The sequence below is a fragment of the Pipistrellus kuhlii genome, unplaced genomic scaffold (assembly GCF_014108245.1).
Source record: "Pipistrellus kuhlii isolate mPipKuh1 unplaced genomic scaffold, mPipKuh1.p scaffold_m20_p_58, whole genome shotgun sequence".
In the NCBI taxonomy this organism is placed as follows: domain Eukaryota; kingdom Metazoa; phylum Chordata; class Mammalia; order Chiroptera; family Vespertilionidae; genus Pipistrellus; species Pipistrellus kuhlii.
This window is the reverse complement of record NW_023425560.1, coordinates 117055-130066: the sequence shown is the minus strand read 5'-3', so window position 1 is coordinate 130066 and position 13012 is coordinate 117055. Positions and strand designations below refer to the sequence as shown.

Sequence of the window (13012 nt, the reverse complement as noted above, 5' to 3'; positions counted from 1 at the left end):
GCCCAGGGCTCTGCTCCCCCATCCCGGGTGCTCACACTGGCCAGAGAGAGGACTTAGGAACCTGTCTTCTGTTTTCTTTTTAAAAAATGTACATATTTATTGATTTCAGAGAGGAAGGGAGGAGAGGGAGAGAGAGAGTGATGAGAGAGAACCATTGATCAGCTGCCTACTGGGGATCGAGCCTGCAATCTGGGCATGTGCCCTTGACCAGATTCGAACCCAGGACCCTTCAGTCCTCAGGCCAAAGCTCTAGCACCCCAGCTAGGGCGAGAACCTGCCGCTCACTGGCTGTGGACGGGTGGGCAGACGGGGCCTGGATGGGCCCTGACACTGCGGGCTGGACCCCCCCTGAGCTGTCCTCTGCCTGTGGCCTCCCAGCCCCCCGCTTCTCCGGAAGGCTTTCTCGGGGGGGAAGGGGGCTGAGAGGAAAGGGATAGGAGGCAGGGACCCCAGCGGAACAGCCAGGCAGAGGTCCTGGGAGGTGGAGAGGGCCGCACTGGGGGTGGGGCGAGGCCGCCGCGGGCTGGGCAGACTGGGCAGACTGGGTTAGAGGCGGCCGGGGCCAGGCAGCCGGGCCTCAGAGGTCATGGGGTTTGTGTGCTGGGCACTGGTGAGCCGCACGGAGTGAGGGCTGTGTTTAAACAGGGTGTTTGATTCCAGGGACAGTGGAGGGAAGCCAGGGGCGCCTGGCCCAGTGGTTCCAGCAGAGGGGTGGGTGGGGTGGGATGGGGTGGGGGTGGGAGCACAGGGTGCTCGCAGGGAAAGCGCCCTGGAGGAGGGACAGGGAGCTGGGCTGCAGCCCCGGACGCCCGCCCTGGCTGGGAGATGGCGGGTGCTTGGCACACCCGCTCTGGCCCGCATCGTCCCCCCAGCACCCGGATGGCACCCCGGCCTGTGGGGCGGGAGGAGGCGGGGGATGCGGGGTCCTGTGTTTCACTCCTTGTTGCTCTCAGTGGCCGGGAGGCCCCGCGCCCGTGGCGGGGCGTGGGACACACCCGCCCTCGCCCAAGGCCCCCCCTCTCCGGTGAGCCTGCCCCCCCCCCCCCGCCGGAGCCAGAACCGAGCTTGGGTGACCCCTCCGCTTCCAGCAGCTCCGGGAACGCGCACCTCCCGGCCCAGAGGCGCCCGAGACCATCCGTCCTGTTTGCCTCTCCGGGGCCGCGGGTGGGACTGGCCCGAGGTCAGCGCTCGGGGTCCCGGGGAGCGGGGTGCCCGGGGCTGGGACCCCAGACCCGGCCGGGGGTGGGTGCAGGTGCGGGGTGGGCGCCCGGGCACCTGGCGGCGAGCGGAGCTGGCGGGGGCGGAGCCCGGCCGGTGTGGGGGCCGGTCGGCCGGGAGGGGACGGCCCGGAGCGGGCCGGGCGGAGCGGGGCGGGGCCGCGCCCCGGGGGCGAAGGGAGACGCCCCGCCCGCGGGCCGCCCGCAGCCCAAGGGTTAAGCCCCGGGGCCCGGCGGGCGGGGCGGCGGGAGCGCGCGCCGATTGGCGGAAAGTTCGGGAGGGGCGGGGCTGGGGGCGGGGCGCGCGGGCCGCGGGCCGCCGATTGGCGGGAAGTTGGGCGGGGGCGGGGCGCGCGGCGGCTCGGCGCTCGCTCCGGGAGAGTTGACAAAGCCCCGCAGGGAAGGACGCCTCGCGGCCGGCGCGCCGCCCGGGCCCCTCGCCCCGCCGCCCCGGGACCGCGCCGCCCCCGCCGCCGCCGCGCCGCGCCGCGCCGCCCGGCCCGCCCGCCTCCGGCCCGGCCCCGGCCCCGGCCCGGCCCGGCCCGCGCCGCCCGCGCCCAGGTAGCGCCGCGCCGCGCCGCCCCGAGGCCGGGCCCGGGGGCGCGGGGCGGGGGCGGCGCCCGGGGCGGCGATGACCGCGCAGCGCGCCCCGCGGGCCCGGCCCTGAGCCCGCCGCCCGGAGCCCCGCGAGGTGAGCTCCCGCGCCGCGGCCCGGGGACCCTGGGGCCCAGCGGGAGGGTCGGGCGCGGGTCCGGGGCGCAGGCCCTGGGTCCGGTCCCGGTGCGGGGCGCCGGGCACTGGCACCGCCGCCGCGGCTCCGGGCCCCGCGCCCCACGTGGCCCCCGGGCGGATCTGCCCGCTCCCGGCGCAGCGATCCCGGCCCCGGCGCCGCGGTCCCGCCGGCAGGCCCGGCCCCGCGGACACCCGGACGGGCCGAGGGCGGGCGGCGGAGTCCTCGGTGGGAACCCTTTGTCTGCCCGGTGCCCGCGGCTCCCCGCCGCCCCCGCCCCGCGTGACCGCCCCCGCCCGCGCCCCCAGGTCGGAGGCCGCGATGACGCCGAGCCCCGCGCTGCTGCTGCTGCTGCTGCCGCCGCTGCTGCTGGGGGCCCTGCCGCCCGCCGCCGCCGCCCGAGGTGAGTGCTGGCGCCCGGCCCGCGCCCTGGCCCCGCCGGCGCCGCCCCCTTCCCTCCGGCCTCAACTCTGCCCCAGTGCCCGCCCGGCGCGTGCCTGCCCCGCCCCGCCCGCCGCTCCGCCCGCGCCCGCACCCGCAGGCCCGGGCTCACCGGCGGGGTGTCCCCTTCCGCCCCGGGGCACCCCAACCTTCCCGTGGTGGCCCCTCAGTTCACCTGCAGGGCACCCAGGTAACCCACGGGGTTCACCCTCAGCCTGCCCTGAGGGTGCCCCCAGGTTACCACAGGGACCCCTGCTACCTACTGGGGTCCCCAGCTCACCCATTGGGACCCCACAGGCCCTTCTTACCCACAGTGCCCCCGGCTCAGCCTGGGGACTCACCCTTGCTGTCGGGGTGGGCCCTGGCCCCAGTCCCCCACAGGGCACGTGCCTGCCGCCCAGGGCAGCTGGTCACCTCGGGCTCTTGGCGGGTGAGGTGTTGGCCACAGCGGACTCTCAGATCCCCAGGGGCCGGCAGAGTCCCCCCAGGGTGCCAGGGTCCAGTGTGCGGACGGGGGGACATTCTTGGTGCCTGGGATTGGTCACCCAGCCCTCGCCCTGGGCCTGGGCGCCCTCAAGTACAGATCTTGGGTTGCTGCACGGAGGGTGGTGCCTGTCACAGCAGGCCCCACGGCCTACCTCCTGGGGCTCACCCACCTGACGTCCCGGTGGGCAGGCAGGCCGTGTGCGCCTGAGGGACCCTGCCTGCCCCGCCCGGCCAGCGGGCAGTGCCTGGCAGGCAGGCACTGGGCGATGAGTGCCCGCGGACTTGTGCCCGCCATGGTCAGTGCTGGCCTCCCCTCAGCGAGGCGGGCCCTGGGGCGTGCTGACCACTCAGGATCGGCCCTGCCCAGTCCGCCAGTCCTCTGAGACTTTGCACCCCTCCCGGCCGCCCGGCGGGCGCACCGAGCCCGGCGTGGCCTTATATGGCCGCGTTCGGGTGTTGGGCGGCGGGCGGCGGCCCAGGTGGGCCTCATGCCACGGTACCCCCCTCTCCGCCCGCCTGGCCGGGCACTGGCCGGCTGGCCCGAGGTGGGGGCTGCCCGGCCACGGCTGGACCGGGCTGGGGAGCGCCCTGGGTACAGCGGGCGCTCGGTCACCGTCAGCAAGGCCCTCCCGCAGCAGCGGGCGGCCCGGACTCGGATCTCTTATCTGCTCGGACCCCCATCTTCGCCTCTGCCGGTCCCCTCGCCACTCGGTCAGGGAGGCTCCGAGGCCACTGCCTGGCCTGGCCGTTGGCTGGCCCCGAGGCGGAGAGGACGATGGCGGCCGGCAGTGGATGGTGGTGGGCATCCGGCCCGAGACGGTGCCCCTCAGCCCGGGCCTTGGGCTGGCCCGGTCTCCAGCCCAGCCCAGCCCAGCCCGGCTCGGCAGTGGGCGCTGGGGCCGCGTCCAAGGGCAGGGCTCGGTGGTTTTGGGCGGGCGGGGTGCTCACCCTGCACTGTGCTGGCTCCCAGGGCCTGGACGGAGGCCCTTCGGCTCCGGGCGCCGGGGTGTGAGGACTCCTCCCCTGGGAACCTGTGTGCAGGCAGAGCGTGGCCGTGGTGTCACCGCGTCTGGGCCCACATCTCCAGAGTCCGATCATGTTTTTAAAGTTCCCCTTTCCCCGAAGTTTCACAATCTCGGTGGGTTTGTCTGAATGGTTCTTGTTTTCTTTCCCCGAATTTGAGGAAAGATAGGATTTGGCTTTCTCTAGTCGGTCCGCTCTCCCCGCGGGAGCCAGGAGGCCCAGGGCGGTGGGCTCCGGGGAGAGTGGGCTCACGGGGGCTCAGGAGGCAGCTGTTACGGGGTTTTCCGGGAAGTGCCACGTCTGAGCTTCCCCCAGGTTGGCGCAGCCGAGTGGCCTCCGAGCAGCCAGCCCCGAGCTCGGCCCCTGCTCGGCCCAGCCAGCTCTCCCGCGGTGAACGGAACACGGGTCCCAGAAGACCGGGTGCTGGCTGGCACGCGGGGGCCTTGGCCCCATGGGGAGGGGGCGTCTCGGGGCCGTCGGGGCCTGCGGTGTGTGGCTCAGCAGGAAGGTGTGCGGTGGTCCGGCTGCTGTGGTGGGGCACGCGGCTCTGGCCAGGCTGCCAGGGCCCTCTCCTGCCCCCCAGCCCCGCTGTGCTGCGCTGTGAGGCGCGGCGGCTGGCGGAGCGGTGGGGCCGAGGTGGTGCGGGAGCCAGGCCCGGGTCCAGGCCCTGCCAGGTGGGGTTCGGGCCAGCTGCCTCCTGTGCTGGTCCCGCTCCGGGACGGGAGGATAAATCACTGCCCCCGGGGGCGGGGGAGGAAGGAGCCGCGAACAGAGTCGCCTCTGGCTGGGCTGGAAGCTGGCTGCTCCATTGTGCGGATCCCGGCCGGGCTCCTGCCGGCACCGCGGCCCCAGCCGGCAGCCGCCCAGCCTGCGGCCTGCCCAGACCCAGACCGGCCCCCACAGTGCTGAGCCCGGAGAGCCGAGCACACAACGGCTCCTCGTCCATGCGTCCGTCTGGGCTCCCGCCCGGCCTGCCCTGCCCTGTGGGCCTTGACTGACCTGCTCCTTCCAGCTGGTGGCCCTGCCCCGGCCCGTCCTTGGAGCCTGGTGGGCCGCGGTGGGCCACGGTGCGGGCGCCGGCAGGGGCGGGCGCGAGGGGCCCTCAGGCCTGGGGGTGCCCAGTGCCAGAGCTGGGTGGGCTGGGCTGCCCGGTGTGCCAGAGCATCATTCTGTCAGAGCCACCCTCCGGCCTGGGTCCCAGGCTCTTCGCACACATCCAGGGGGGCGGGGTCCGGGCTGGCGCTGGAGGAGGCCCAGGGGACGGAGCCTTCTGGGCCCCCTGTCAGCTGGGTGGGGCCCCGAGGCCCCAGGGAGCGGGGTTTGTGACCTGCGGGCCAGGGGTCACCTTGGAGCCCGGTGGACCTGGGCACGGGGCGGGCTGAGCCCTGGCTGGGCACCTGGTCGCCCCGGCTGCTGGCTGTTTACGTGGGGCTCCCCCAGGGCAGTGGCATCATCGGGGTGACGTCTGTGCCCCCTGGGACTTCCTGTGGTCAAGGACTTCCTGTGACCGACCCCCAAGGACTCAGGGGAGGAAGCAGACTATCGGCCCGCCTGGGGCCCCGCGGGCAGGAGGGGACGGAGGTTCCAGCGCCTGCCTGCCGGCTGCTCCTGCTCGGAGGGTCAGGCCGTCCCCAGCCCCGCCCGAATGGCCTGGTTTCCAGGGCAACCACCTGTCCTGCGGGTCCTACCAGTTCCGCCCGGATCCCGTGGTCCAGCCCCGGGGGCCGCCCAGGGACTGGGCCGTGTGAGTGTGCATGTGTGTGCGTGTATACGTGTGCGTGCGTGCGTGCAGGGGTGTAACTGACCGGCTCGGAAGCGGCGCCTGGCCTGGCCTGCCCCTGGGGCCCTGCCCTGGCCGTCCCCCGTGCCCACGTCCCGCCTCCTTGGGGAGGCGCTGGCCCTGGGGGCGCCGGGTGCGGGCTCCCCAACTCGGCTCTGCCGCGCTCTCACTGTGGGGTGAGGACGCGAGCCCCGCCCACTGCGGGCACTCAGGCTGGACCTGCCGCCCCCCCTCTTGGACCGGGCCCCCCTGCTGCCCCCGGGCTGTGTGGTCCCTCCAGGAGGGGTGGGCCCAGCATGCGCGGCTCCCGTGGCCCTCCCCCGTGGCTGGCCCCTGCACGCGGGGCCTGATGCCCACCCACCCCCGGCCAGAGAGACAGACGGCCTGGGGCTTTGCAGGGCGTGCTGGGCAGAGCTGACCCCCTGAGCTGGCCAGGGGGTCCCTGGACACTCCCTCCACCTGCGTCTGCGGCCACCAGGGCGGGGGTCCCGCCTGGGGGGTGTGGGTGAGCCTGAGCCGGGCACTTGCCCCCCTGGAGGGACGCCTGGTCAGCGGTCAGGCCCACAGGCTGCCCGGGCAGTGGGGAGAGGCCCAGGCCCAGCCCAGGGCCAGGCCCCCGACGGATGTGCCCGGGGAAGTGGGAGCCTGGAGGACGGGGGTCGGGGGTCGGAGTGGAGGCCCGGGGGTCAGCGAGGTGTGGAGGCTGATGGTCTGACCCACTCCTCTCTCTTGGGCCACTCGCCTCCCACCCAGCGCCCTGCCCTCTGCCTGCCCGGGCGTCTCTGGGTTTTAGGGGGACCGTGTGTTATTGAGCCTGGCCAGGCAGGCGGGTGGGGGTGGCCTGGGACTCAGGTGCTCAGAGGTGGGCTTTGTCCCTCAGGGAGGGACCTGCACCCCCTGTGTGTGTGCGCGCGCGCATGTGTGTGTATGTGCGTGCACGCGTGTGCGTGTGCGTGTGCGTGTGCGTGTGCCTGCACACCTGGGGACTGAGGGCAGAGTGGGCATTCACGGGACAGCATGAGTCTAGGGGCAGCTGTGTGTGTGGGACATGCGTGCCTGGGGACATACGTGTCTGGGGACATACGTGTGACAGGTCTGTGTGCCCCTGGGCTCCGGGAGCAGCTGGGCAGCCTGGTGTGGCTGGTGCGGGCTCCGGGTCGCTGCCCGCCAGCCCCTCCTGGCACCCCTTTCCTGCCGTGTCCTCACGGCTCGGGAAGGGGGAAGGAGAGAGGGTCCCTCCCTCCCTCTATGGCTGCCCCTCCCTGCACGGCCGCCGGGTCCTGCCGTGGGGAACGCCGGCTGTGGCACCTCCTGAAGGGGGTGCCGCGCGGAAGGGAGGGGGAGGGGCGGGAGCGGCAGACACCCTCCCAGGCACACCACACCCCCCGGTGTCCTCGGCCGCTGGCCTCCGTGTCCGTGGCTGAGGCCGGACTGCCTGCCCAGGTGGCACAATGGGGGCTTGTGTTTCCCAGGCTAAATATAGACCGCAGCCACGCCGACGGCCAGAATTCCCAGGAATCCGGGGGGAGGGCCGCCGGCCGCCGCCCGCGGGGTCTCTGGGAGGCGGGTGGGGGTTGCCCCGGGCCTGCCTGGCCTCGGGTCCAGTGGGCGGGGCAGGCGGGCCTGGCCCAGGGGCGGGGAGGGTGTTTGCTTTAGGATAAGGCTGGCTCCAGCCGGCCTGTCCCCCAGCACGCTGCTCGGACCGCGCTGGGCCACACTTCCTGCGTCTGCAGGCGCCTGGCTCCGTCCCTGTGTCTCCCGTCTGCACACATCGGCGGCTTGGGCCCCGCCCGCCCCCCGCCCCCCGCCGGCCTGTCAGGGTGGGCTGGGCCTCTGTGCCGGAGCAGGCTCCTTTGGCAAAAGGGTGCTGGGCCAGCCCCGTGTGCCCCCGGTGGTGCTGGGCCAGGCAGACCCCCCGGCTGCCACTGCCCCCTCCCTGCACTGGAACAGCCGTGGGTCTGAGCGAGCCCAGGTGGCAGCCCGGAGGCTGGGCCGGCTGGTGGGACCCTCTTTGTCCGCTGGGCCCTGTGCTCGGTGGAATTTCAGGAGGTGGCAGGTGGTGGACGGTCTGCCGGGAATGAGGCTGGGCCTTGGGGGGGGGGGGTGCTGGGGGTGAGGGTGCCGGGGTGGGGTGGGCTGCAGACGGTTTAGTCATTAGAGAAAGGTGGGTCTCAGACCCCTGACCTCTGCTTTCGTCCCTTCGGGGGGAGGGGGGGAGCCGATGAGGGGGGCTGGTGGGGAGCGCGGTGGCCTGGGGTCAAGGTGCACAGGCGGGGAGCCATGTGGTGGGTGGGAGGGACCTGAGCAGAGGCAGGGGGGGAGGGGCTTGGCGGAGCGGGGTGAGCCGGGCAGGGTGAGGGCATGGAGGGGTGGCTGGGAGGAGTCCCTCCCCTCTGGGAGCCCAGAGACCTGAACCCCGAGCTGTCAGTTCCCTCGTTGTTTTTCAAGTCCTCACCTGAGGATACTCTTCCATTGATCTTTAGAGAGGGGAAGGGAGAGGGAGAGACAGAGAAACACCGATGGGAGAGACCCCGGCCGGCTGCCTCCTGCACGCGCCCCGAGCCTGCAGCCGAGGTCCGTGCCCCCTACCGGAATTGAACCCGGTCTTTCCGTCCGCAGGCAGCACTCTGTCCACTGGGCCACACCGGCCAGGCCCCTCCCTCAGCCCAGGTGAGGGCTTAGGGCTCTGGGAGGCACCAGGAGGCGGGCGCCGGCCGTCCTTACGGACCCCCAGGGGCCCTTGGGCCCCCGGGGCACAGGCCCCGCGGCCACCAGCTGGTAGCCGCCTGTGGAAGGAGCACCGGCTGGTTATTGGAAACACACGTGCCCCCTGGCTGGTGTGGCTCAGAGGGTAGAATGTCGGCCTGCGGACTGAAAGGTCCCAGGTTCACCTCCGGGCACCCGGTGAGGCCAGGACACGGGCCATGGCTGTGGCAGGGTGCCAGCGGGTCCCGGGAGCCGGGGAGGGCAGCTGGGTGCCTGGGGGTGCTCCTCAGGGTGGGGTGCAGTGGGCGGGGTCCAGCGCCCGGGAGCCGTCACACACACAGCTGCACGTGTACTGACCGGCTCAGAGCCTCGGCCACAGGCTGGGGTGGGGGTGGGGGATGGCAGGGGGGTGGGTGGGAGTGGGGGTGGGGGGTTGGGGGGGCCCTGACCGGCAGTGTCCTTCCCAGCCAGCCGGTCCCTCAGTTCCCTCCAGTCCTGTCCCCACGGCCCCTCACTTGACTCCGAGGTGGACCCAGCTGGCGGGGGTGGGAGGCTGCCGGCCTCGGCCTGGGACGTGGCTTCTGCCTTGGTTGGCAGTGGGCACAGACCGCCAGCCGGACAGGAGCCCTGAGCCTGGGCCAGCGTGTCCACCACTGGCCCTGTGACCCCGCGCCTGGGCTCAGCTAGGGTGGGGTGTGGCTGCATACACGACACGGGGTATCCTGGACACGGGTGCCGTGCGGGTGCACACACAGACACGGGGCCGTGTGGAGGCCCTGCTCTCCCGTGGACACGTGTCTGGGAGCTGCGACCACGCGGGCTCCTGCTTCCGAGCCGTGGCCCGAGGTGGGTGCCCAGGGGCTGCGGGCCCCAGTGGGTGCCGGCCGCGGGCCTGGAGGAGGGGCCTGACCTCGGCCCCAGGCTGTGCTGGGCAGGAGTCTCGGGGCGGCGTCGGGGTGGGGACCCTCGGGGACGGCCCTCCCGGGCTCCCGGTGCCTGCACCCCCTGACCTCGGCCTCCGCCCCGCCCGCAGGCCCCCCGAGGATGGCGGACAAGGTGGTGCCCCGGCTGGTGGCCCGGCTGGGCCGCACCGTGCGGCTGCAGTGCCCGGTGGAGGGCGACCCGCCGCCGCTGACCATGTGGACCAAGGACGGCCGCACCATCCACGGCGGCTGGAGCCGCTTCCGCGTGCTGCCGCAGGGCCTGCGGGTGAAGGAGGTGGAGCGGGAGGACGCAGGCACCTACGTGTGCAAGGCCACCAACGGCTTCGGCAGCCTCAGCGTCAACTACACGCTCATCGTCATGGGTGCGTGCGTGGGGCCGGCCGGGCGGGGGCGCGGCCCGAGTCCCCTGCCGGGGCCCAGCCCGTCCGCCCGGGACAGGGCCTGGCCTCCCCGCCCGCTGGGCCCCTCCTCCCGGTCAGGCCGGGCGGCAGGGCCAGGGTGGTGCCGTGCCCGGAGGGTGGTCCCGCTGCGGGGCGTGCGCTGGCCAGGGCCTCGGCCTCGGTGCGGGCGGTGACTTTGAGGCTCGGGTTTCGGAGTTCAGAGGGGCCGCCCAGCCAAGGACCTTCTGTTGTGCTCGGCCTGGGCGTTGTCCGGCCACGCCCTGTGCTCCCTGCCGCTCGGCCTCCGGCCTTCCCCGCGCTGCCGGGTCCCCTGGGGAAGGGGTCTCCCCGGGGTGGGCAAAGCAGGAGCCCCGCCATGCTGTCCCCCCTCCACTGGGCCCCGGGGGGCCTGGGTTGGGGGAGGCTGTCTGGGGGGGCGTTCCTCAGCGAGCACCCCCTTGAGGGATGTGGAATGGGACCACGCGGGCACCCCCTCCCGCACTGCCCACTCGAGGGGAGAGCCCTGGGTGGTATGCGGGCCATGCCGCTGCCCCGGCCTGCGGCACCTTGATGTGGGCTAGGGTTACTGCAGCTGCCGCGGCTGCCCCTCTCCGGCCGCAGACCCCCGGAGCCGGGCGGGGGCCGGCTCTCAGCCCCCCTTCCCCCGCCGGCCTGTCAGGGTCACCTGCACCCGGGGGTGGGCCCTGCCAGCTGTCTGGGCCTGGGATGTGGGGGTGCCTCCGAGAGCTTTCCCAGCTGGGCGGCCTGGGCCTGGGAACCAGCCCGTCTGGGGGGCGGGGGCCCCTCTCACGGACCCCTCCTTGCCCCCGCAGAGGACACCAGCCCGTCCAGGGAGAGCCCGGGGCACGAGGGCTCCTCCGGGGGCCAGGAGGACCCGGCCGGCAAGCAGTGGGGTGAGCACGGTGACCCCCGCCCCTGGGGTGCGGGCCCTCCGGCCGGCCCTGACCCGCCCCTGACCCCCCCGCAGCGCGGCCCCGCTTCACGCAGCCCTCCAAGATGCGGCGCCGCGTGATCGCGCGGCCCGTGGGCAGCTCCGTGCGGCTCAAGTGCGTGGCCAGCGGGCACCCGCGGCCGGACATCGTGTGGCTGAAGGACGACCAGGCGCTGACGCGGCCCGAGGCGGGCGAGCACCGGCGGAAGTGGACGCTGAGCCTCAAGAACCTGCGGCCCGAGGACAGCGGCAAGTACACGTGCCGCGTGTCCAACCGCGCGGGCGCCATCAACGCCACCTACAAGCTGGACGTGATCCGTGAGTGCGGGGCGGGGAGGCGGGGAGGGGCGGCGGGGAGGGGCGGGGCCTGCGGGGATGGGGTGGGGCCTGTGAGGATGGGGCGGGGCCGGCGAGGATGGGGGCGGGGCCGGTGGGGCCTGTGAGGATGGGGGCGGGGCCCTGGGCGGGATGTGCGGGGCCTGCGGGGATGGGGCGGGGCCTGTGGGATGGGCGGGGCCGGCGGGGATGGGGGGGCCTGTGGAATGGGCGGGGCCGGCGGGGATGGGGGGGGCCTGTGGAATGGGCGGGGCCGGCGGGGATGGGGGGCCTGTGGGATGGGCGGGGCCGGCGGGGATGGGGGGCCTGTGGGATGGGCGGGGCCGGCGGGGATGGGGGGGGCCTGTGGGATGGGCGGGGCCGGCGGGGATGGGGGGGCCTGTGGGATGGGCGGGGCCGGCGGGGATGGGGGGCCTGTGGGATGGGCGGGGCCGGCGGGGATGGGGGGGCCTGTGGGATGGGCGGGGCCGGCGGGTGGGGGCGGGGTGAAGGGGGCAGGCAGGCACCCACGCGCCCTCTCCCGCAGAGCGCACGCGCTCCAAGCCCGTCCTCACGGGCACGCACCCCGTGAACACCACGGTGGACTTCGGGGGCACCACGTCCTTCCAGTGCAAGGTGCGCAGCGACGTGAAGCCGGTGATCCAGTGGCTGAAGCGCGTGGAGTACGGCGCCGAGGGCCGCTACAACTCCACCATCGACGTGGGCGGCCAGAAGTTCGTGGTGCTGCCCACGGGCGACGTGTGGTCGCGGCCCGACGGCTCCTACCTCAACAAGCTGCTCATCACGCGCGCCCGGCAGGACGACGCGGGCATGTACATCTGCCTGGGCGCCAACACCATGGGCTACAGCTTCCGCAGCGCCTTCCTCACCGTGCTGCCAGGTGCCGCCCGCGTCCGCCCGCCCCGCGTCCTCCCCCCCGCCCCCCGTGTCCGCCCGCCCCCGCATCTATCTGCCCTGTGTCCCCCCCCCCCCCGCGTCCTCCCTCCCCCCCCCACGTGTCCGCCCCCCCCGCGTCCTCTCCCCGTGTCCACCCGCCCCGCGTCCGCCCGCCCCGCGTCCTCCCCCCCGCGCGTCCTCCCCCCCGCGTCCTCCCGCCCCGCGTCCTCCCTCCGTGTCCACCCACCCCGTGTCCGCCCGCCCCCGCATCTATCTGCCCTGTGTCCCCCCCCCCGCGTCCTCCCCCCCGCGTCCACCCCCCGTGTCCGCCCCCCCCGCGTCCTCCCGCCCCGCGTCCTCCCGCCCCGTGTCCTCCCCCCGTGTCCGCCCGCCCCGCGTCCTCCCCCCCGTGTCCTCCCCCCCGCGTCCGCCCGCCCCGCCCCGCCCAGCCGCCGGGCCCGCAGACACCCTAACCCTCGCCCCGTTCTCCTCTGAAGACCCGAAGCCGCCGGGGCCCCCCGTGGCGCCCTCGTCCTCGGCCAGCAGCCTGCCGTGGCCCGTGGTGATCGGCATCCCGGCGGGCGCCGTGTTCATCCTGGGCACCGTGCTGCTGTGGCTGTGCCAGGCCAAGCGGAAGCCCTGCGCCGTGCCCGCGCCCCCCTCGTCCGCGCACCGGGCGCCCGGGGCCCCGCGCGACCGCAGCGCCGACAAGGACCTGCCCGGGCCGCCCGGCGTGGGGCTGTGCGAGGAGCTCGTCCCCGCGGGCCCCCCGCACCTGCTGGGCCCCAGGCTGTACCCCAAGCTCTGCACGGACGTGCACACGCACACACACACGCACACGCACTCACACACGCACTCGCACGTGGAGGGCAAGGTCCACCAGCACCAGCACATCCACTACCAGTGCTAGGGCGCACAGCGGGGCAGGTGGGCACCCCCGGGGGCACCGAGAGGGCAGCCAGGTGGGCGGCTGAGCCCCAGGCCGTGGAGGAAGGAGCACAGGTGAGGGGCCTGGCCAGCAGCAGCACACACACACACACACACACGTGCGCACACACACAAACCAACACACAAACACACGCGTGCACGCACACATACATGTGCACACAAACCGACACACAAACACACACATGCACGCACA

At 74.2% G+C, this 13012-nt stretch overlaps 1 protein-coding gene across 2 annotated transcripts; it reads left to right on the top strand.

Annotated features, from left to right (window-relative positions):
* Positions 1-1850: 1850 nt before the first annotated feature.
* FGFRL1 (fibroblast growth factor receptor like 1) lies at positions 1851-12783 on the top strand. Of its 2 annotated transcripts, XM_036417100.2 has the most exons (7): positions 1851-1908; positions 2256-2350; positions 9417-9689; positions 10541-10621; positions 10696-10977; positions 11522-11875; positions 12369-12783. In XM_036417100.2, the coding sequence occupies exons 2-7, from the start codon at positions 2269-2271 to the stop codon at positions 12779-12781; spliced, it is 1485 nt and encodes a 494-aa protein (XP_036272993.1). In that variant the 5' UTR covers positions 1851-1908; positions 2256-2268; the 3' UTR covers positions 12782-12783. The 2 variants fall into 2 exon arrangements, with proteins under 2 accessions (XP_036272993.1, XP_036272994.1); XM_036417101.2 differs by lacking the exon at positions 1851-1908 and having other exon boundaries at positions 2250-2350.
* Positions 12784-13012: the final 229 nt, after the last annotated feature.